Genomic DNA, 21,039 nt, shown 5'->3' with positions numbered 1-21,039 from the left:
AACAAAAATAGCTTTGTCAAAACACAGCGGAGACTTGAACACGCAAGCAAAAAAGGGAGAAAAATCCAACTTACGCATAAGCCTCAAAGTCTCCATTGTTGATAGACTCGATAAGCTGCTCGGTGACTTTGATTATTTCCTGTTTGCGAGCTACAACACAGAATTGAAGAAACGTGTCAGCTGGGTGTTGAAACTGTATCACAAATGCAGGTGTGAAGGCATCACCCAACAATCAGGGGTGGGTTCTAGTCTATGAAACACCAGTAGGCTATATCAAAGTTATTAGAAATGGAAGGCACTGGTTAAAAAGGTTCTCCTCAAATGTATAGTGTTTTATTTGGTAACAAATACAACAACACAAAGAAAACAGCGTCTCCCATGACTAATATTGACAGGAAATGTAGGACGGCACAAATTCCTTTCACCAAACAGAGCGCAAAAAACACGAAAATAAACTAATGTTCGGATGCACTTGCTTTTACGGATGCTGTTTTCACTAAGAGATGTTGACAATTACCTTTATTGTTATTGGAGCAGGCTGGGGATAGTGAGAAAACGACTTACAATTAACCCAACAAAGACATGGTCATCATGTGGTCATGTGCTTAAGGTGTCCTCTATTGCCGATGCCTTCAAAGCCATTCGGAATATGTTTGCTGTACTAAGCCCAATAGGCACTGCCACTATGTGATGGGGTGAGTATCACCAGCTGTAGTTCAATCACAATGTTTACTGCTTCATCCCTTTGCATAGAAAACATTTGTATCCAATCATATTTATGTTGGTTAAAAAATAATTTAAAAGAGAAGGCTGACGAGAGCAATAGGCTTTGCAAGGCATTGGGTTTTATGGTGGTTTACCAATAGATTATTTAAAGCAGTTGTAAACCTGAACAGGGGGGGGAGTTGGGAATGGTAACAATGTATTAAAAGTTGTATTATGTAACTATGAACAATCTACAGGAGTAAATCACATTAATGAACATTGTTCAGAAGTTATCATGATAATATTATGACAAAAATATGTTTAATGCCAGAAGGGAATCCTGGAGATTTGAGGGGTTCAAGGAAAGGGATGGGGATATGTGACTATGGGTGGGAAACAGTTTGATGACGGTGGGCTCACAGGACTCCAGAGTAGACTATGGGGGGACGGGAGCGGCGTATCCATGGGATGAGGAGCAGGGAGTCTCCCCTCCCCTCTCAGAAGGGACTTACTCTGCACTGAGGAGGTGGGACTCTGCCTTGGCTCAGACATCTGGGAAGAGCGGCCCTTAGAGCCCAACAAACTGCCCACTAAGCTGCCCAAGCGGAGGGCTGGCGGACGTGCGGTACGGTGGGTGGGTGCACGTGGGCGTAGGCCATGAGTGGGTGGAGGGCCATGGGGTGTTGCATATGTGTGTGTGATTGTGTGTATGTGTGTGTTTAAGGTTGATTAAACAGTAGATGTGGAGCCGGATTAGGTCACGTAAAAGGTCAGAATTAGGTTAATATAGGCATGTGTTTGTAAGTACACAATGTGATTGAGTATGTTTGTGCGTGTGTGTGTGTGTGTGGGTGGGTATGTGGGGGTGCGAGTGTGTGTCGTGTGTTTCGCGTGTGTGTGGTGTGTGTGTGTGTGTGTGTGTGTGTGTGTGTGTGTGTGTGTGTGTGTGTGTGTGTGTGTGTGTGTGTGTGTGTGTGTGTGTGTGTGTGTGTGTGTGTGTGTGTGTAGGGGGTTGTATGCACATGAGATTAAAATCAGAGACAGGAAAGTCAGAGAGAGAAAGCACAAGAACAAAAATGAATATGCCCAACAAAACAACAGAAGGGAAGGAAGGAAGAAAAGAAAAGTGTTTCAGAAAGAGAGAGAAAAGCATTCCATAATACTTAAAACACTAACAGCTGTGTTCCCAATTTAACCTCAAAGTCGTTGTGACAGAAATGAGGAGGAGAGGAAACACTAACAGAGAAAAGCGCCGCCAGAGGAAAGATGAACAGTTATAGATCAATAGTTGGGCACCGTTGATGGAGAAATGAAATCAAAATGATGTAAATGAGCGTGCAGCGTAGTGACCGGGGGACATTTGTGTTGACTCCATCAGTGCCATGCGTGGGCTGTGTAGGAGAGTAGCAGTGGTGGGGGGGGAGTAGTAGCACCAGAAGGGACCCCTCCCACTCACCTTTCACGTCCTCATCCTCTATGGTGGTGTTGGCACTCTCAACCGACTCCTAGGGGATGGAGGAGTCAGGATGTTTTAACATAAGAGATATGCAATACTTGCTTGTATGGTATTTAGAAAGATTATTAGACCAGACATTTGCCCTGCCCCGCTGGTCTTATGGTTGGGATTTTGCCATTTCTCTGAAGTACGACAATTTGCCAACGCAAGGTTTTGGATACCTTCCCTTTTTTTTTTACATAATCTAAAGGTGAAGGAAAAGGATATCTAATCTGAAGATGTGAGCTGAGATGTACCCTTATCTCTGGCCCGCTAAAAGCGCGGATTGTTGTCTTTCGATGCATATGACCAGACTGATGCATTTTATTTCATTCCTTTCATTGATTGTCATTCAGTTTCGATGTAAGTGAACCCCCTATTTCAGCTCGAATTCGGACACTATGAAATGTAAAACATTAGGTTTTGGGTAGTGGGTACTAGGAAGCAGGGGAGGTGTTATCGCCATGGTTACGATCCATGGCAATTTTGGATTATTTTTCAGTACCATTGTTGTGTATGGGCATTATAATTAGCGACGTGTATATTAAATGCTTCCGGCGTTATACGTCGCTGATACCAACATCAAAATCATCCGCTGCCCGGAATGAGCTCCACTAATCTGCACGTCAACACAAACCATGGCATCATACAAAGAGCGAACTTTAAGGCAGTTCAACGACACATAGAGAACGCTACCCGCCTTCGGAGCAGAATAGAACATTCACAGTAAGAGCGCAGATTGGCAGCAACATAGGATTTGACTTCTGTTTTCCCTAAATTACGCTCTTGTTTCAGCAACCACAATAAAATGGCATCGATTACAATGTTAAAGATCTAGAAGACATATTACTATGCTTAAAACCAAAAAAGAAAACAATATGCATGAGTTTTTATATAGACATACAGTCAGTAATAGTCAAGCAAATACATTTAATTTAAAATGTAACAATCATTCATACCTTGTTTCCGTCGACAGGGTTGTGAATGACAGTGGTCTGTGGCTCCTACAGTAAGAAGAAATCAGATAAGGCTTGTCAGGTAAAATAGTGTTTATCTTGAAGGCGGAAATATGAAATGTCTGTGTGTGTGTATGAATGTGTTATTTTTTTTACATTGAACTTTACGTTTGTAGTGAGTATCTCTCTCTCTCTCTCTTTCTCTCCCTATATATATTAGGGCTGTTCGATTATGGGAAAAATCATAATAACGATTAATTTGGTCAATATTGAAATAACAATTATTCAAACGATTATTTTTGAGTTTGAATACATGTTGCATTTATTCAGCATGTCTCTCTGTAACTGAGATCTTTGAAATTTCCCCTTAAAAATTGCACAAAATGGTCAAAAACAAAATGTTCCAATCTAAAATAAAGTACAGATATGTATCCAGCTGTTCTGCCCTTTCTATAAAACATAAAAAAAATGTAAAAGTAAATAAATAATAATCATTAAAAAAAGATCGAAAAACTCGATTATGTTAATTCTGTGATTGTTTGATGCTAAAATCGAAATAGTGATCAAAATTTGATTAATCGCCCATCCCTAATATATATATATATATATATAGATATATATATATATATATATAGATATATATATATATATATATATATATATATTGTGGCAGATGCCAGGGAGGAGTGAGGGGAGTGGTAGGTCCAGCAACCTGCTGGCTCCACCCCCATGCCATATATGGACTTCCTCACGTTAACGAGGCAAGCCTGGGGATCGTTGAGCAGGGGAGCTTGTGCTTAAAAGAGCTAGCAAACAGACATGTGGGGAGGTTGAAGTTGGAGTTGGAAGAGGAGCTAGGGCTAGGACAGGCAGGATCTGTGTGATCGCCTGGCAGTGTGGCACGCCCAGAGAGAGAGAGACAGGTGGAAGGTGTGACGGACGATAGCATAAAGGAGGTGGATGACCCTTTCCCACCCTGGTTTTCATTTACTAGGTAAATAAACCCTTCGGCACTGGAATTTATCGGTTCAACTTGGAAGCGTGGTAACCCCACACCCACTGGCCCGCTACAATATATATATATATATATATATGTATATGTATATGTATATGTTTGTGTGTGTGTATATATTTAGGCATCTATAAATGTATCTATACATCTGTATGTTTATCTATCCATCCATCCCGGGTAGTGTCGTTCACATGTTGAGTTATATCCTCCATTAACAATCCTGCTCATCTCCTCCTGCTGTGTTGTGTGTTACCCTCTCTCTGCTCTGTGCACACTGCCCCACCGTGGAAACAACATGTACTGTTGACCGTGGCTCAGAGGGCGTGTCCATACCAATGACCGGCTCAACCCTTTATATCTCTCAGATGGATTACATTAGGCTATTACATCCAAGACCAGACCGCCTTTGTGTGTGTGTGTGTGTGTGTGTGTGTGTGTGTGTGTGTGTGTGTGTGTGTGTGTGTGTGTGTGTGTGTGTGTGTGTGTGTGTGTGTTGTGTGCGCGTGTGCACTCATGAGACAAAAATCAACCAAGACAATGCGACGGTGTGTGGGCGTGTCCATGCGCAATCAACAGGAAAAGCAAACGAGAACACGGAGAAAGCCGATAACTTCATGCGGAGCGTCAGCACTTCACGTGGTCATGCGCAGACACAGAAACAGACATGGGCCTGAGAAGAGCAGGAGCTCAATCTTTAACCCTACACACACACACACACACACACACACACACACACACACACACACACATATATACACACACATGCTTCTGTAAACACTTCATCCCTGTGCGTTGAATCTCAGGCACTGTCCAGGAGAAGCAGGCATGGCGGAGGAATGTGAAGAGGGAAGCAAGCGAGGAACGGGAGGGTTTGGAGGTAGAGGTTGCCCCTTACTACAGCTTCAATTATCCTTATTGCGTACTAGTAGTAGTATTATGAACGCTCAATCAGCACACCAGCTGAGGCCAAATACAAACTGCTACTGAGGCCTGGCTTGGTTGTGGTACAGCCCTTTAGCATCAGCTCCTGTTGGTTCAACCTACTGCATATACTGGATTTACTGTATTGACCATTCATGCACAATTGTGTCTAGTTTGCCTTGCTCGTGCTACACACTAAGACAGAAGGCTCAAAACGTTATATTTAATTCAGGGATAAAGTGAATAATGTGTCCCTGATTAGTGAGATGACCATGTTTAGTCGCCGATCTACTGATCCGACAGTCGACTAATCACCGTGCTCCACAGGTATCACGTCTGGGTGAGCACGTCAGGGTTAACCCGTACCTCCTAGGCGATGGGTGGGGGAGGAGGGGTGTGTGTTGGAGGGGGGTGTATGTATACCAGTGCAGGGGCAGGGCCTGTCTCTTTGGGGCTGGTCACTGTGTTGGCTTTGTTGTTCACCTGTGGGAGGGGGGTGGGGGAGTGGTGGCAGTGTAGAGGGAACATGACACAACAATGTATTCAGACACACCATTCATACACACACATTCAACCATACACACACACAACACATTCATACACACAAACACACGCCAACCCCAGGGGTTCCACGCAGAAAGTAGGCCTTCTAATGAGCTGTAATCCCTCCACTGACGGAGCCACTTCTCTGTACCAAGGGAATTCTCTGGTATGTATAAGATCCACATCGAATCCTTCCAATTCGACGACACATTTAGCCATAATTCACATTCTCAACGGGTCACTGATAGGGACGCATTCTATATCGCCGGTCTCTCCACACCTAAGTCTAGATAGCTATTTAGTACAAAAGTACACTAAATAAGCTCTTGATTAAGAATACTAGGAGGAGAGGAGCATGGGAACAATGGATACAAACTTGTGAAACTGCATTTGGGATTTACTTCCAGGATAACGCACACACTGTTGTCCTTTTCCCCCCTGTGACAAAGACTATCGCGGCAGACATGACAAACCACTGCCCACTAGTGCTAGAGACCGTCCCTGAATGATGATGTCATAAGTACCTAGTGTCAATCAGTGGCAGGTCACTCAAGGCCCAGAGCAGACCAGATCAGGGCAAAAGACCTTCAGGTCTTCATTCACGTAGCAACGGGTGACTCACCTTGACGCCGTCGGCCTTCTTGTTCAGTAAACTTTTGGCTGCTGCAGAGAGACAGAATCACACAGAACTTCAGCCCGGGGTGTTCCTCTTCAACGTGTTGTCTTAGAAAAGCCAAAAGTCATCACCCTACAGTTACATGCAGCAAACATATAAACTATTATTTAATGAAACAAGGTGCAAGGTTGTTCTAATGTACATAGAAAATGCATTGCAAACACTGTGCCTTTGTTCCTCATCCTTTTTTATGCAAACAATAGATGCAAATGCACTACATAACCAACTGGATGCAAAACTGTAGCTTTACAAGGTGATGCAAAAGTATGGACCTCATATGGAACCCTTATTCACTAGCTTCAAACGTGGCATCATTTACTGACTGTCTTGAGAAGCGTAAAACATATTCACACATTATCCACATGCATCTTACACTCAAGCTCTGTTCAGTATGCCAACACACCCACACACATACACACACACACACACACACACACACACACACACACACACACACACACACACACACACACACACACAAACATACAGAACATTAACATAATCAAAATGCTGCATATCATTAACATGCATAGATACAGGCAACTTTTTCAGCATCACTTTTGAAATCTGAGCAAATTGGTTAACTATTGATTACTCAAACCCATTCTCAAATCCATCTTACCTCAAATCGAAACCACATTCGAAACAAAAGAAGGAAAGAATTTTGAAATAAGAAAATGATGAATAAGAAGATAGCAAAAAACATAATAGATCAATGTAAAGCAAAAGACTTCCAACAGAAGGAATTGCAGAAATATGCAGCAAACACAGAATAGTGTGTATAGCATGGGTTAGATGACCAGACCAAAACATAGATTATAGAGAGAAAGTGAGATAGGAGAAGAAAGTATGTGTGCATGCGTATATGATGTTTATCTGTGTGGGAATGCGTGTATGATGTGTATCCGTGTTCATATGCGTGAATGAGTGTGTGTGTGTTTGTGTGTGTGTGTGTGTGTGTGTGTGTGTGTGTGTGTGTGTGTGTGTGTGTGTGTGTGTGTGTGTGTGTGTGTGTATGCGTGTGTGTGTCTGAGAGAGAGAGCTGAAGTAGCTGAATTAAAAAACACTGGTGTAGGAAGCAGGTCCTGATGACCCGACAAGAAAAGACGTACCTGAGAAATTTCGTGTGACCAACAAAGTTGTCAATATAGCTCCCTGTTATTGGCAGGAAGGAAGAGAGGAAGGGAGGAAGGGAGGATGGATGGCAGTAAGGAAAGGAAAGGGGGAGAGAGTTGTGGACAACAGATGGGCAGATTAGTAAATTTGTTGGAGTAGAGTATAGAGTATAACAGGGACTCAAGTGTTGCCAGTCAAATCTAGCGTTGTCCGGCATGAGAAAAGACGAACCAAGGCTAAAAAGGTGAAACGGCTGAAATAACACAGAGAAAGAAGCTGAATTTCCTAGTAGACTCACCTTGAGTTTTCTCCGTGCGTTGAACTTCTTCAAGCACTCCACAGTCTCCTGTCTGTGCATCATGGAGGCCACAGTGGAGCGTTGCTGCAGGACAAAGGTGGATATATGAGACCAGACCAATATCCACACTGCTAGACTAAAGCAGAATCCTAACAGTTTCACCCTGCATGCTCGAGTGTGAAACAGGAAATATGCGGATGTGTGTGTGTGTGTGTGTGTGTGTGTGTGTGTGTGTGTGTGTGTGTGTGTGTGTGTGTGTGTGTGTGTGTGTGTGGTTGCTCGACACATACACAGATCCAGGGGTGTTTCAGGGCCTCTGTGGCAGTGATGCGTTTGCTGGGGTTGATGGTCAGCATCTTGTTGATCAGGTCCTTGGCCTCAGGGGTCACTGTGTCCCACTCTGGAGAAGGGAACTGCGGAGAAGCAACGTGTCCGACTCATCAACCCACACTCCTCGCTAAGACAATATCAAGGACTGTAAAGCACTCCTGAAGGCGGAGAAGGGAAGCGTGCAAATGGAAGGGAAGCAGTATTGGCGTAGGTGTGTGCTTGTGTTTGTGGTTGTGTGTGTGTGTGTGTGTGTGTGTGTGTGTGTGTGTGTGTGTGTGTGTGTGTGTGTGTGTGTGTGTGTGTGTGTGTGTGTGTGTGTGTGTGTGTCAATGTGCGTGGACCGTATGGGCGCATGTGGGCGCATTACTGTTTGATGAACATAAATATATCTGGTCAGATGACTCATAAGGTAAACTTAGATCTCTCAGTGTTTTGTCATTTCATTTGCAACGTAGAAAAAAATAAAGGTTTTAATTGTAAACGCACAGGTTTAATTGTAAATATTATGTTATATTACTAACATAAATAGTCGTTTACTGTATTATATATGTATTATATACCTGGAAAATTTGATGGCTGAACTCACATCCAGAGAAGGCTCTCTGGCTCAAGCTCAATTAGCTCATGTTTGAAATAAATGTTGTTTTTCAAGACTGACAGCAAGACTGCCGGCTACTCCAGGAGAGAGTGGGTAGAGAGAAGGAGAACATGTCCATGAGGTACATAGGCTTCCAGAAACAGGAAGAAGAGATTCAGACCCACAAGGAGCATCTGCTGAAAGAACACCTCCTTCAGAAGAGGGAGGGTCTGCTAGAGAAAGAGCATTTGCTGAAGGAACTGTTCATGGACAAGAAGGTCAAGACGATGGAGAAACTGCGCTGAAACTTCCACTGGGACTGGCAGCGAAGAGCCTGGCCTTTAATAAAGATGTTGATGAGATGGCTGTGAAGTACAGCGTATATGTTGCAAAGCCCCATTTACACATAATTCCTGGTAAATTACTGGAATAACCTTTCAGGCACCGCTAGGGATTTTCACATTCACACATCAGTATTGCACTCTTTCACACATGGCATAGCATTGCCGGGATAGATGGGCCAAGGGTCGGTTAAGAAGATGTAACACTTATTGATGCCAGACGCCGTAACACTCACAGACGAGAGGTGTTCCAATATACTTGAACCTGTCCAGTTAGCAGCCATTCTTGAAAAAAGTACTCTTGTTTGCTTACAAAACAAGCTGTATAGATATTTTTATCAGATCACCCAACAAGCATAGCCGCATTAAGACAAGCAGTCGCAGGTTCAACCACGTCTCCAGCAGAGCCTTATGTTTAGTTTGACATGTGAACGTGTATTACATCAGATGGACTTAACCCTTTACATGACTTCCGGCAATCTTACTGCTTTTATAACAACACAGCCATACCGCCAGTGATCTGGTAATGTAACTAGGTCTTGAGCAGGCAAATTCCTGGTGAGGTTTTCTCAAAATATCGATACAATTGCGGACCAATTGCTTGATTATTGATCATTTACAAATCGCCCTCAGTACCAATATACATGGGGCAGAGAGAGGGATTCAGAGCTACTTTTAACAGCACACAACACTGAAAACATTACCTAGGACCATCATGCTGTGGGGCTGAACAGGGATATGGGCAGAGGATATAGAGCAGAAGCTGATGACTGTCTGCTGTTTACAGATCAGACTACAGTCGCATCCGCTGCACTGCATGCTGGCTTTTGCATACATTAGTGCTTTGAAAGTTCACCCTGGATGTGTTATCGACACTGTGGAGTGTTGAGCGCGAGTGTGTGTGCCTGTGCCTGTGTGGGTGTGTGTGTGTGTGTGTGTGTGTGCGTGTGCGTGTGCATGTGTGTGTGTGTGTGTTTGTGTGCATGCTATTGCATGTGAGTGCATGTGTGTGTGCCTATGCGTGTGTGTGTGTGTGTGTGTGTGTGTTTGCATGTGTTTTGTGCATGTGTGTCTAGGATTACACACTCACATCGTAGGCCCCAGCTTTGATTTGCTGATAGAGACGATGCTGGTCCTCATCCCAGAATGGAGGGTACCCAACCAGCAGAATGTACAAAATGACACCTAGGGTGGGGACATTTTACTGTTTACTGTCGAGCAGCAACAACAACAACAACAGACTAATAATTACAATTAGATTCATACCAACACCAACAGTACAACACTCCTGTGAGGACCAGGTCAATTGTATTGATAATGCCCTCAATCCCAGTTGCAGTCTCAAAGGGCTTTGCAGCCCATATATTTATGACACCCCCCTAACCATTAACCCTCAAAGAGCAAGAAAGAACTCCCTTAATTATCATGGAAGAAGCCTTGAAAAGAAAACAAAGAGTGACAGGACATCACAATAGTGGGGATACCTCCTTCCAGGGATGGTTAGGGTTGCATTGGGTGCCATCTTTTACATTCATAATGGTAGCATTACAAGCAAACATTTTTTGTCAATTACATTGTTGTGCAAAAGATGTGTGTTGTTCGTGGTGATGAGGTGCTGGCCAGTGAGTAAGCTGGTAGCCATCAGTTAAGAGAATAACAAAAGGAAATATAGTTGTGTATACATTCAAGGAGGATAGCAGGTCGCATTAGACAATAGAGTATAAGCAGTGGGGAGGGGGCGAAGAGGGGGTACCGGTGAAGCAGTCGAAGAGACACTGAGAGTGCACAAACGTTATTTACCACAGGCCCACATATCAACGGGCTTTCCATACGGGTCTTTCCTCAGCACCTCCGGGGACAGGTAGCCCGGGGTTCCCGCAAACCCTGGAGGAGAGAAGTACGGAGGAGTGGAGATGAAGGAGGGAGGGGGGCCGGTCAGTTGCTAACCTACTGATTGATCGCTGATTGGCTCATTGATTTGGATGACTTGATTAAGGGAGTGCGTCACTTGTCGGCCAAATTAATGCCTTTATCTGATTGGAAGGTGGGAGTGGCTGCTTCGGCCAATGGAAGGATACTCACCGAACCAGGCCTGCTGGTCGCCCTGCACCTCGATAGCCAGCCCAAAGTCAGCCAACTTGACCGCCGCCCCCTTCAGCTTACTGGCCAATAGAAGGTTCTCAGGCTGGGGGGGGCGGAGTCAAAAAGGTTAGAGGCAAGAGGACACACGCTCAGGGAACAAGACGCCCAAAGAGACAGATCTAGGATCAGATTAGCCTCACCGAATCCTAACGCAATCATCAGGGGTAAAGGTGCTAAACTGCTCCTAGATCGGTGTCCATAGGGCGCTCTCTTTGTGAGGCAGAAAACGGACAGACACGAGACCAACGGCTTGTGGGACGGATCTTTGGAATACGTCCATGCTGCGTGCTTGCCTCTGCCTCCTCATGGATCTTAAACTCATGGATGGGCTGCAAGACATGGCAGAGTAGTTTGACACGTAAACTAATCCAGCATGTTTACATCCATGACCGGGAGGAGAGTAAGCACAGCATAGGAAGCAGCCAAGAGATAGAAGTATGGGACTAACAGGAGGGAAACCACCACGAGCGACATCGGCCACAGATGGACCAGTCGGGGGGTAGAAACAAAACACAACATACACACAACAGGCTTATAACACAGCGTAACGCATTCGTGAACATAACCAAGCCTGTGGCGCACCGCACACACACACATGCACAGACACAGACCGACAAAGAGGCACAGGTGCTAGGTCTTAAAGGTCTTTGCTAACCAAAGGCCAGTTAGACAATGCGCCCCTATGAATAAAACATTTCCTAACATTTAGAGACAGCCTCAGACAGCCCGCAAGAAACAGCGCAGGCATAGATTTACACCACAGCAGACACACACCAAATGTCTACATTTTCTCCATTGTGACCAGTTCAAATAGTTCTGTTGTTACAAACACTACCCTTTATCACAAGATGCTAAAGATGAACCAAATGAAATAAACTTCCATAAGGCCAACATACCATTTGAGCAATAATATTTTTTAAAGGCAGTAGATTGATCCTTACTATTGCAGGGTATTTCCTCTAAATCAACAGCTTTGAGAGTCATTATTTTTGGGCACCGGAAAGGAATTTACCGTTGGAATATTCATGGTCCTGTAAAATGCTTCACATTTCAGCATCATTTTCACATAAATATGCAAATGCTACCTTTCATGTGTTCACACTGCTCTTATCCCTGCCAGAGTGGTCATGCAGGCTCAATGCTGCCACACACACACACACACACACAGACCTCATACACACGCATAAACATACACAGACACACACACACACACACACACACACACACACACACACACACACACACACACACACACACACACACACACACACACACACACACACACACACACACACACACACACACACACACACACACACACACACAAACACACTTAAACCCACACACAGGAACACCTAAGTAACACATACAAAAACAACACACGCACACACACAGCCACTCACATGTACCAGACATTAATGGCTGCTGGCATACAAACAAAAATACATCATTAGCTCCCACGGTAAACAAAGATCATTCACCTGAGCCTTTTATTCCTTTGTTACTTACTCTCCTCAGACTACATGTTTGTGGTTGTGGACAAAATCTTATTTTTGGGGGGTTTTAAATAAAACAACAAAGGCTGTGAACAACGCTCACGTGTAGGAGCTAATGGCTAAACGCGCCCACCGCCGGGGGAAACAGATCTCTAGTTGCCATAGGACTGCTCCCCACACAGAGCACCTTGTCACCTGCCATCACTGCCTGGTTGCTACGGACATACAAACCTTTAGGTCTCTGTGGACTATGCCGTTCACATGGCAGTGATGGACACTCTCCAGGATCTGCTGTATGCAGTGGCTGCACACGGAGGGGGAGGGGGGGGTGAGATGATGGGTATAGGGATGAAAAGAGAGAGGAGAAAAAGAAGAAATACTTGATGATGGAGAGGAGCGAATATAGAGTTGTGCAAAGCAAATGAAACGATGAATAAAATATCAAATAAAAAACATTCCATAAAAGTGTATCAGAGTCTTATTAATCCCTGGTAGCTGATGATCTCCCCCTGAAGAGGCTTTATTTAAAAGCATGCATACACAGAGAGGGTGTACGAGAGAGATAAAGAGAGATAAGCCTTGCACGATACAAACAATGGGCACCAACAAGCTGTCTAACTAGGAGCACAGAGCATCTCCTGCATGCTTATTAATCACTCCATATAACTATGTTCCACTTGACGGTTCTTCATTGCCCTCCTTATTATAACCCCATTCCGCCTCTTTCTCTCTCTCTCTCTCTCTCTCTCTCTCTCTCTCTCTCTCTCTCTCTCTCTCTCTCTCTCTCTTGCTCTCTCTCTCTCCCTAGTTGAATAACTCTCTCGCCCTCACACTCACTCTCTCTTGTTCTCTCTCTCTTTCTCAATCTTACATTCTCTTTCCTTCTTTCTGTCCCTCTCTCTCTTCCTCTCTTTCTCTCTGTTGTTCTCTCTCTCATCTCTTTCTGCTGTTCTCTGTCTCTTCCTCTGTATATCTCTACCTCCTTCCTTCTCTATATCCTATGTCTCATTCTATTATACAACGTCTTCACCTGTCTCTCTCGCCATCCCCCCTCCTCCTTTACCTCTACCCCCATGGGAAGGGAGGTGCTTTGACATAAAGCTGGGAGTATGAGGAAGGCTCTGTATGATTAATAATATGGACTCAGTGTCATTAATCACTTCTAAAAATAACCACAGCATATAAGCAGCATCAGCAGCTGCATTTGACCAATAGGGAAACAGGGACCCAGTTAAAACACATAACAGACCCTCTCCACCACATTGATACTTTACTTATGCTTTGCTTTGCAATTATGTGTGTGTGTGTGTGTGTGTGTGTGTGTGTGTGTGTGTGTGTGTGTGTGTGTGTGTGTGTGTGTGTGTGTGTGTGTGTGTGTGTATGTGTGTGTGTGTATGTATGTATGTATGTGTGTGTGTGTGTGTGTGTGTGTGTGTGTGTGTGTGTGTGTGTGTGTGTGTGTGTGTGTGTGTGTGTATGTGTGTGTACTTGTGTGTTTGTGTGTATGTGTCTGTCTGTGTGTGTTTCCATGTGCGTGTGTATGTTTGTACGTGCATTGCGTGTGTGCATGCATGTGCGTGTGTTTCATGAGCGTATGTGTGTGTGCGTATTACCTTGCATCCGCCTCACTGTAATACTCCCTGGCAACAATGTCCTCAAACAGCTCTCCTCCTGTGACTCTGTGAAGACAAATACTCAAAATGACATCAAGAAGACATTTTATCGTTAGCATTTAACATCCTGTCTTTATCTTGCTTTGGTGCTCATACACCCTTCCATTATGTCAGTTTATTATATATGCTGCATTTGCACAAAAATATTTTTGATTCAGACACCAAAGTGTGTGTGTGTTTGTGTGCATGGGGGGTGGTGTGTGCATGCATGTAGGCGTCTGTCCATCTGTGCCTCTATGGAGGGAACAAAAGGGTCAACACTATGCCTCGTTGCAGAAATGAATTCATTAAAGCTTTCATGATGCTGCATTTTAAGCATTTGTATTTGATTGCGCCGTAAAATGTGCCTTTTGAGTGTTTCAATATGACATAGTTGACAGCGTTTTTCCTAAACACTTAAAAACGTAAAATACACTTTTTTGGACGGCTTTTGAGTGGAGTATGTGAGCGCACATCGGCCCATTAATGATCTTTCCATTGCTCACGCTATGCATTCACTACACTACACTATGTGGAGTCTGTATTGCGTATTTATGTCAAACTCAGTAAACATTATTTTCACTTAGATCACCACTTTTTGTCTGTGTTTACTCTCAGAAAGTAGCGCATGGACTTGTGTTTCGACTGTGGTCAATGTATATGTGTTATTGTAGGCATACATCTGGTATCCTTGATGTTCAGTGTGGCTGTCTCAGCCTGGCATCGCGAGACGAATTCCAGACAAACTGCGATTCGTCTGGAACCTCTCCGTTCACTTTGGATTTTCAAGGGGCGTCACCAACGGACCCAGATCAAAATGCCCTGGACCCAATTGGATAGGCCTACAACCAATCAGAGCAACTGACCCAGCACTGGATGACACATTTCTTTAAAAGACAAGCAGGCAGAATGGAATCAACACATCGTTCTACGTCAGCGGAAGCCATCTTTATTGTTGTTGAAAATGCCTCATGGCATCTCTTTGCACCGTCATCATATTGAGGTCTTAGATGAGGCGGTTGTGATTTTTCGGTCTATCACATACCGGGCAGAAATATTTTTGGATGGGAGGGGGGACCTTCGCAGAGCATATGTAACATGAGCTGACGAGATTCGTTTGGCTCCCAGGCTAATCACCTATTGGTGAATCAATCACACAGAACATCACAAATAATAGATGTAGGCCTACATAACAGACATTCATTTGATTTGAATAAATACAAGTTCACAATGAAGCGTAGTTGGGATCCTTTTGGCCTTCCAATGTCCATCCGTGCATGCTTGCAAAGTCTGAGCGTGTGTGTGTGTGTGTGTGTGTGTGTGTGTGTGTGTGTGTGTGTGTGTGTGTGTGTGTGTGTGTGTGTGTGTGTGTGTGTGTGTGTGTGTGTGTGTGTGCGTGGGTGTGTGTGTGTGCGTTGGATGTTGGAGCAGATCTTCCTTTAGGTGTTCTGTGGGGGGGGCCTCGGGCTCTGGGTTAACTCTTCTCCCTCAGCCCCGGCACCGGGGAACATTCAAGTAGGTCAGCGCACGGCCAACACACACACACACACACACACACACACACACACACACACACACACACACACACACACACACACACACACACACACACACAGACACACACTCACGCACACACACTCAGACACACACTCACGCACACACCCACGCACACACAGACACGCGCGCACGTATGCACACATGCACGCACACACACCCACACACATGCACACACACACACACACACTGCATCCTCATGTTAATCAGCTCCATGTACAGTGGCATACATAGAATGCAGCACTCGAGAACCATAAGCAACACAGCCAGAGGATCGTGAAGAAGAAAGATGGCTTTGCAGTCTGTGTGTGGGTTATGAACCGTCCGGCTACATGTGTTGTTAGATGTGATTCTATTGGGGGAATAATAGGATGAAATAACGTCTGAGTCCTCACCGCTGCTGACGTTAGAACTGGGTGCCAATGTGGGCCTAATATCTGTAACCTAAAATGTAACCCGCTTATCTGTTGCCAGAGTGGAGATTATACAGACATGGTTGCACACCAGGCAATGCCTGGCGAAAGAGTGTGTGTGTGTGTGTGTGTGTGTGTGCGTGCATGTGTGCATTTGCATGGATGCTTGTGCGCATTTGCATGTGTGCTTGTGTGTGCACACAGTTGTCTGTGTGATTGTGAGTGTGTATGCGTGTGTGTGTGTGTGTGTGTGTGTGTGTGTGTGTGTGTGTGTGTGTGTGTGTGTGTGTGTGTGTGTGTGTGTGTGTGTGTGTGTGTGTGTGTGTGTGTGTGTGTGCGTGTGTGTGTGTGTGGACGCATTACTCACAAATCAAACACCAAATAATGGAATCCCTCTTCTGATATGCTGTCATGTAGTCTTACTGGAATAAGAAAATAAGAGTGAGTCAGAGAGACAGAGAGATGCACACTCAGGCACACACAGACAAACACGTATGACCAAGGAGATGCAAGGGAACTTCACGTATCTCCCAGCGTTCAGCATCTCCTTCATCATAACCGAATGCCATAGTATAAATCAACAGAGTTCAAAATAATCCTGCCAAAATAGCATTGAATTGAACTATACATTCACAAATCATGAATGAATAACTGCATAATTACAATTACTGATGTGGATTTCAACAAGATTTATTTTTTGAAAATCGTAACAACAAGAAAATTGTAAATGGAATGGAATTTTACTTATGTGAGAATTTATTTTTATTTTTACTTTGACATGAACTGAACACACATATTCACCAGTATACAATTTGTTTATGCCAATATAAACAACAGAATAATATATTGATGTCTACTACTTTAAAAAACATATACGGTAGTTTTAAAAGGATTAAAACATTTTGTAGTGTTGAGTGGTGTAAAGGGGTCACTTATTTTGAACATAAAATGAGAGAGGGACAGAGAGAGAGGGAGAGAGACAGACAGAACATGAGAGTCAGATAGAGAGATGGACAGACCTATAGATAGAACAAGTGAGAGGGAGAGATGGGCAGAGAGACAGATGAAGAACAAGAGAGAGGGAGAGAGACTGAGAAAACTAGGTAGAGGGACAAAAAGAGAGGGAGAGACAGACAAGAGAACAAGACAGTGAGAAAGAGTCGGTCAGACAGACAGAGAGAATGAACAAGAGCAGGGGAGAGAGAGAGGGAGAGAAACAGAGAGAGGGAGAGAGAGAAAAGTAGGGAGAGCACAAGAGAGAGAGAGGGAAGGAGATAGAGAGACCAATAGAACGAAAGAATGGAGGGAAAGAGAGAGACAGAAAAAAACACAGGAAGACAGAGCAAACAAGAGAGTACAAGATAGTGAGGGAGGGTGTTCATCCAGAGGTTTAACTTGAGAAGACTCAAAAGGGAGGATGAACAGATAAATCATCATTAGGAGTTTGCATGCACTGGTAAACACATACACTTTCAGAAACATTGGCACACACAGAGATACACAAACAGACACACATACAAACATACATTGTGTACCCATATACTTGCTGCATTATCTTAAATATGAATCTGTGCGGAAATAATCTGAACACTTAAGCATGTGTACTTGAATGGATGTGTGAGTGGGTGCGTTTGTACAAAGCATACTTGTTCATTCAATGTGTGTGTTGTGTCCGCGATATGTGTGTAGATGTTTTTTGAATTGGCCACATATTAACATATGTCATATATTTGACCCCAACTATCTGAGTCAGTGTTTGCTCATGAATATATAGAGCACACATTGAATTTCTGTTGTATCTCTATACCTCTATATCTCTAGATATTTGGGATATTGCTGTGAGATTGAATACACTTCATCTTCTCCTGTTCCTGTTACAGGAAAGTGTGATTACAAATCAATGCCTCTGGCTGCTGGATCAATGCTTTTAAATTACTGAAGACGTAGTGACAGTGACTTCTTAATGCTAAACCTAAATACAGTCAGATGATCACTATCAAGGTAAGTCTTGTGACAATGTTAATGCTGGGCAACGTTGATAAGAAGGTTCTGTGAGAGAGCTGCGGAGCTTACCAATGTTGGGGTGTTTGAGTAAACGGCAAATCCTTGCCTCTCTCTCCAACTTCTGATGATCTGAGGGGGACACAAGGAATAGGATAATGAGGGGTTAGTTGAAATACAGCCTCTGTGTGTGACCTGAAACGCCCATATTCATGTGACATATATACAGTCAGGGTTGGTGAGGAACCAAAGCACTGTGCGAAGAGATTTTAAGCTAGCAGCCAATAGGTTGAAAGGACAGATAGTCACCAACAAACTGCTTTTACATCCTAAAATAATTGAATCTTGTAATTTTCCCCTAATGTTCAACAGAGGCATGTTTGATCTGATTGTGTATGACTTTACTGGATGGTAGATATGGATAAGCTAAGGCATAACAAGATTGTTGCTTGAATGGTACCCTCTCTTGAAATTAGGTCATAGGAATAGAAGAAATAGCATATCCGCAATGCATGGCAGTTATTGGGTAAAATCATGACATATAACGTAACTGAATAAAAGATATCTGGGAAATGATAGACTGAGGAATAATGCCATTAGTGACATGAAACCATGACAACAAATAAGCCAGGAAGATAGATGAAACAGGAGAATTGACTATACGGTCCTCTCAACATCAAACACAAGTCCACTTATTTGTCCTTTTACATCCACTCCTTGTACTACTATTGTTATAAATATAGTCAGCAAAGCACTTATATTGTTAGAAAGTTAAAACAAGTGTAATTATTTTTGACATGAGACGTGAGATCATCTGATTTAGCTGATTCACTGTCTCACATACTGGAAAGTATTGACTAAACTTTAAGTATGTTGAAAATAATATGTAACTAAAATATGTCTAACATATTGAAGATACAATGTAATTTATTCATCCCAGAGAGAACATTCAGGGTGTAATAAAGAGAGTCATTATAAGTGATGCTGTTGCAACTAGCATGACAAAATAAAAGCATGTCTGCCTACAGCATTGCGGTTGAAAGGGTGATATTAACGGGGACTATCAAATATGCAGCTAGTTATCAGTGTCACGTTTGGCCGTTGGAGGCGGAACATGGCCCGCTGGGTCCAGGTGCAAACAGCATGGTTGGGCCATCTTTCAACAGCACACTCTCTCTGATTTTATCTGCACGGCACACAGCAAAAAGAGGCACCAGGACTATGTGGTGTTCTCTACCTTTGGTGTGTTTCATAATTTTCTAAAGATACATAAAAACATACCACAGCAGCAAAAGACATCTCTAGTGTGGTGACACAAATGTTTAAGTGTAATGTATTCATAGAGTGGATTCTGCTAACCAAAGCAACTCTACGGCTCTGTGTCTGGATTAAGCCTTCTGTCCTCTTTTGGACAGCCATGGAAGTCCAAAAGATTTCCAGGTTCCTAATTTCCAGCAGGAACCTGCTGGAAATCAGCTATTTGACTAATAAATATAAAATAAAATAAAATAAATATGCCACTTTATATGAAATGGCTTTTTAACAGAGTTGACTCGTGAGCCTTGCCTCATTGATCGCTTCACCGTTTCATGGAGATCTTGGCAATTAAAAAGATATAGAATGATCCTTTACTCAATCATACTGCATATACATACCGCTTGTTTCTCGGCCCTAGGAGGGGACTGAAAACCTTGGCTAAAGGTACACAATCCCAGCACTTCCTAGAACCCCAACCCCCCTGTTCCTCCGGCATGGGCTAGCATTAATTAGGTTGGGTTTTTATGGGATTTTTGGCATTTTTTGTGGCAAACACAACAAACAGTTGTGTTTGCCAACCTAAGGGCAACATAATATCCAATAAAAGAAGGACAATGTGATAGAGAAAGAGAGAGCATGAGCGAGAGACATTTGAAATGCATTGTATGCCGCAAAAAAAATGAGAGTGACGAGATATCCATGCCCCTTCAAAGTAATGTTGTTCCGTACCCGAGCACACTTGCCTATCTACACGGTCCGATACAGTAGGTGGCGGTATGCCCTTAGTTGGGTTGCGATCTGCCAATAAACACAAAGAAGAAGAAAAAGAGTACACTTTTCATTGTTTATGTTGTCACTCCAGTGTAGAAAGTGTGGCAATCGCAAGATCCCAAACCAATTCAATAGAGACCTCGCACTATTCCTCATCAGCTATGGCCGTGCAGTTCAGAGGTTGAGAAAGGTACGTGCTACGTGCATGCGCAGATATGCAGTGTTTAGGTACAGTTTGCATTGACACTTGATGCAAACCGTTACCGAGTACACAAGACCGGTACTCAAGACCACCTTGTCAGGTGGACTCGGACATGGTTCACTGATCCACACTTGAGTACTGTACACAGTGTTCAAGCTTGATCAAACAAGTCAGACTTTTGGGTCAAGTGTACTCGAATCCAGGCCTGGGTCCCTGATGTTGAAGCACCCTAAGAGGGATTTCGCCTCTGTTATCTGCCCCCCAGAGATAAGCCCTTCAGCGATGCTTCCAGACGGAGAGAACAGAGAGAGGAAACGGAGAGCAATGCATGGGAGATGAAAGCCAGCTAAGCAAAAGGAAAGTGGAGTCTGTTTTCAGCTTAAATCGGGGGGGGGGGGGGGGGGGGGTAGGTTTTGTTGCCACTTCCTCCTCTGTTGTAACTTGTTGACACTTTCAGTAGTATTCTGAACCAACCAGGAACAAGGCCTCCAGGCATTCCACACCAGACAGCAAGTACTGAAGTGGGTGTTCACATATTTGAATATGGGGTAGCGTGTGGTTATTTACATAATCCAACTTCT

At 43.7% G+C, this 21,039-nt stretch overlaps 1 protein-coding gene across 3 annotated transcripts in view; it reads right to left on the bottom strand.

The window, feature by feature from the left end:
- The window catches only part of LOC130379074 (calcium/calmodulin-dependent protein kinase type II delta 2 chain), a 42,034-nt gene that overhangs the window by 5,220 nt on the left and 15,775 nt on the right, over positions 1 to 21,039 (bottom strand). The window contains exons 3-19 of one of the 3 annotated variants that reach the window (XM_056585665.1): positions 18,301 to 18,360; positions 16,595 to 16,649; positions 14,222 to 14,287; positions 12,840 to 12,912; positions 11,053 to 11,155; positions 10,771 to 10,854; positions 10,061 to 10,155; positions 8,013 to 8,135; positions 7,723 to 7,806; positions 7,421 to 7,463; positions 6,255 to 6,295; positions 5,513 to 5,572; positions 3,160 to 3,204; positions 2,162 to 2,210; positions 1,218 to 1,316; positions 518 to 538; positions 75 to 150 (exon numbers count right to left, since the gene is read on the bottom strand). In XM_056585665.1, the coding sequence (XP_056441640.1) occupies positions 75 to 150; positions 518 to 538; positions 1,218 to 1,316; positions 2,162 to 2,210; positions 3,160 to 3,204; positions 5,513 to 5,572; positions 6,255 to 6,295; positions 7,421 to 7,463; positions 7,723 to 7,806; positions 8,013 to 8,135; positions 10,061 to 10,155; positions 10,771 to 10,854; positions 11,053 to 11,155; positions 12,840 to 12,912; positions 14,222 to 14,287; positions 16,595 to 16,649; positions 18,301 to 18,360 (1,177 nt within the window). The remainder of the gene's footprint in view (positions 1 to 74; positions 151 to 517; positions 539 to 1,217; positions 1,317 to 2,161; positions 2,211 to 3,159; positions 3,205 to 5,512; positions 5,573 to 6,254; positions 6,296 to 7,420; positions 7,464 to 7,722; positions 7,807 to 8,012; positions 8,136 to 10,060; positions 10,156 to 10,770; positions 10,855 to 11,052; positions 11,156 to 12,839; positions 12,913 to 14,221; positions 14,288 to 16,594; positions 16,650 to 18,300; positions 18,361 to 21,039) is intronic. The other 2 variants (XM_056585663.1, XM_056585664.1) reach the window with 2 other exon arrangements.

This window comes from Gadus chalcogrammus, chromosome 3 (genome assembly GCF_026213295.1).
Source record: "Gadus chalcogrammus isolate NIFS_2021 chromosome 3, NIFS_Gcha_1.0, whole genome shotgun sequence".
In the NCBI taxonomy this organism is placed as follows: Eukaryota; Metazoa; Chordata; class Actinopteri; order Gadiformes; family Gadidae; genus Gadus; species Gadus chalcogrammus.
The sequence above is the reverse complement of the archived record's forward strand: the minus strand, read 5'-3'. Positions and strand labels throughout refer to the sequence as shown.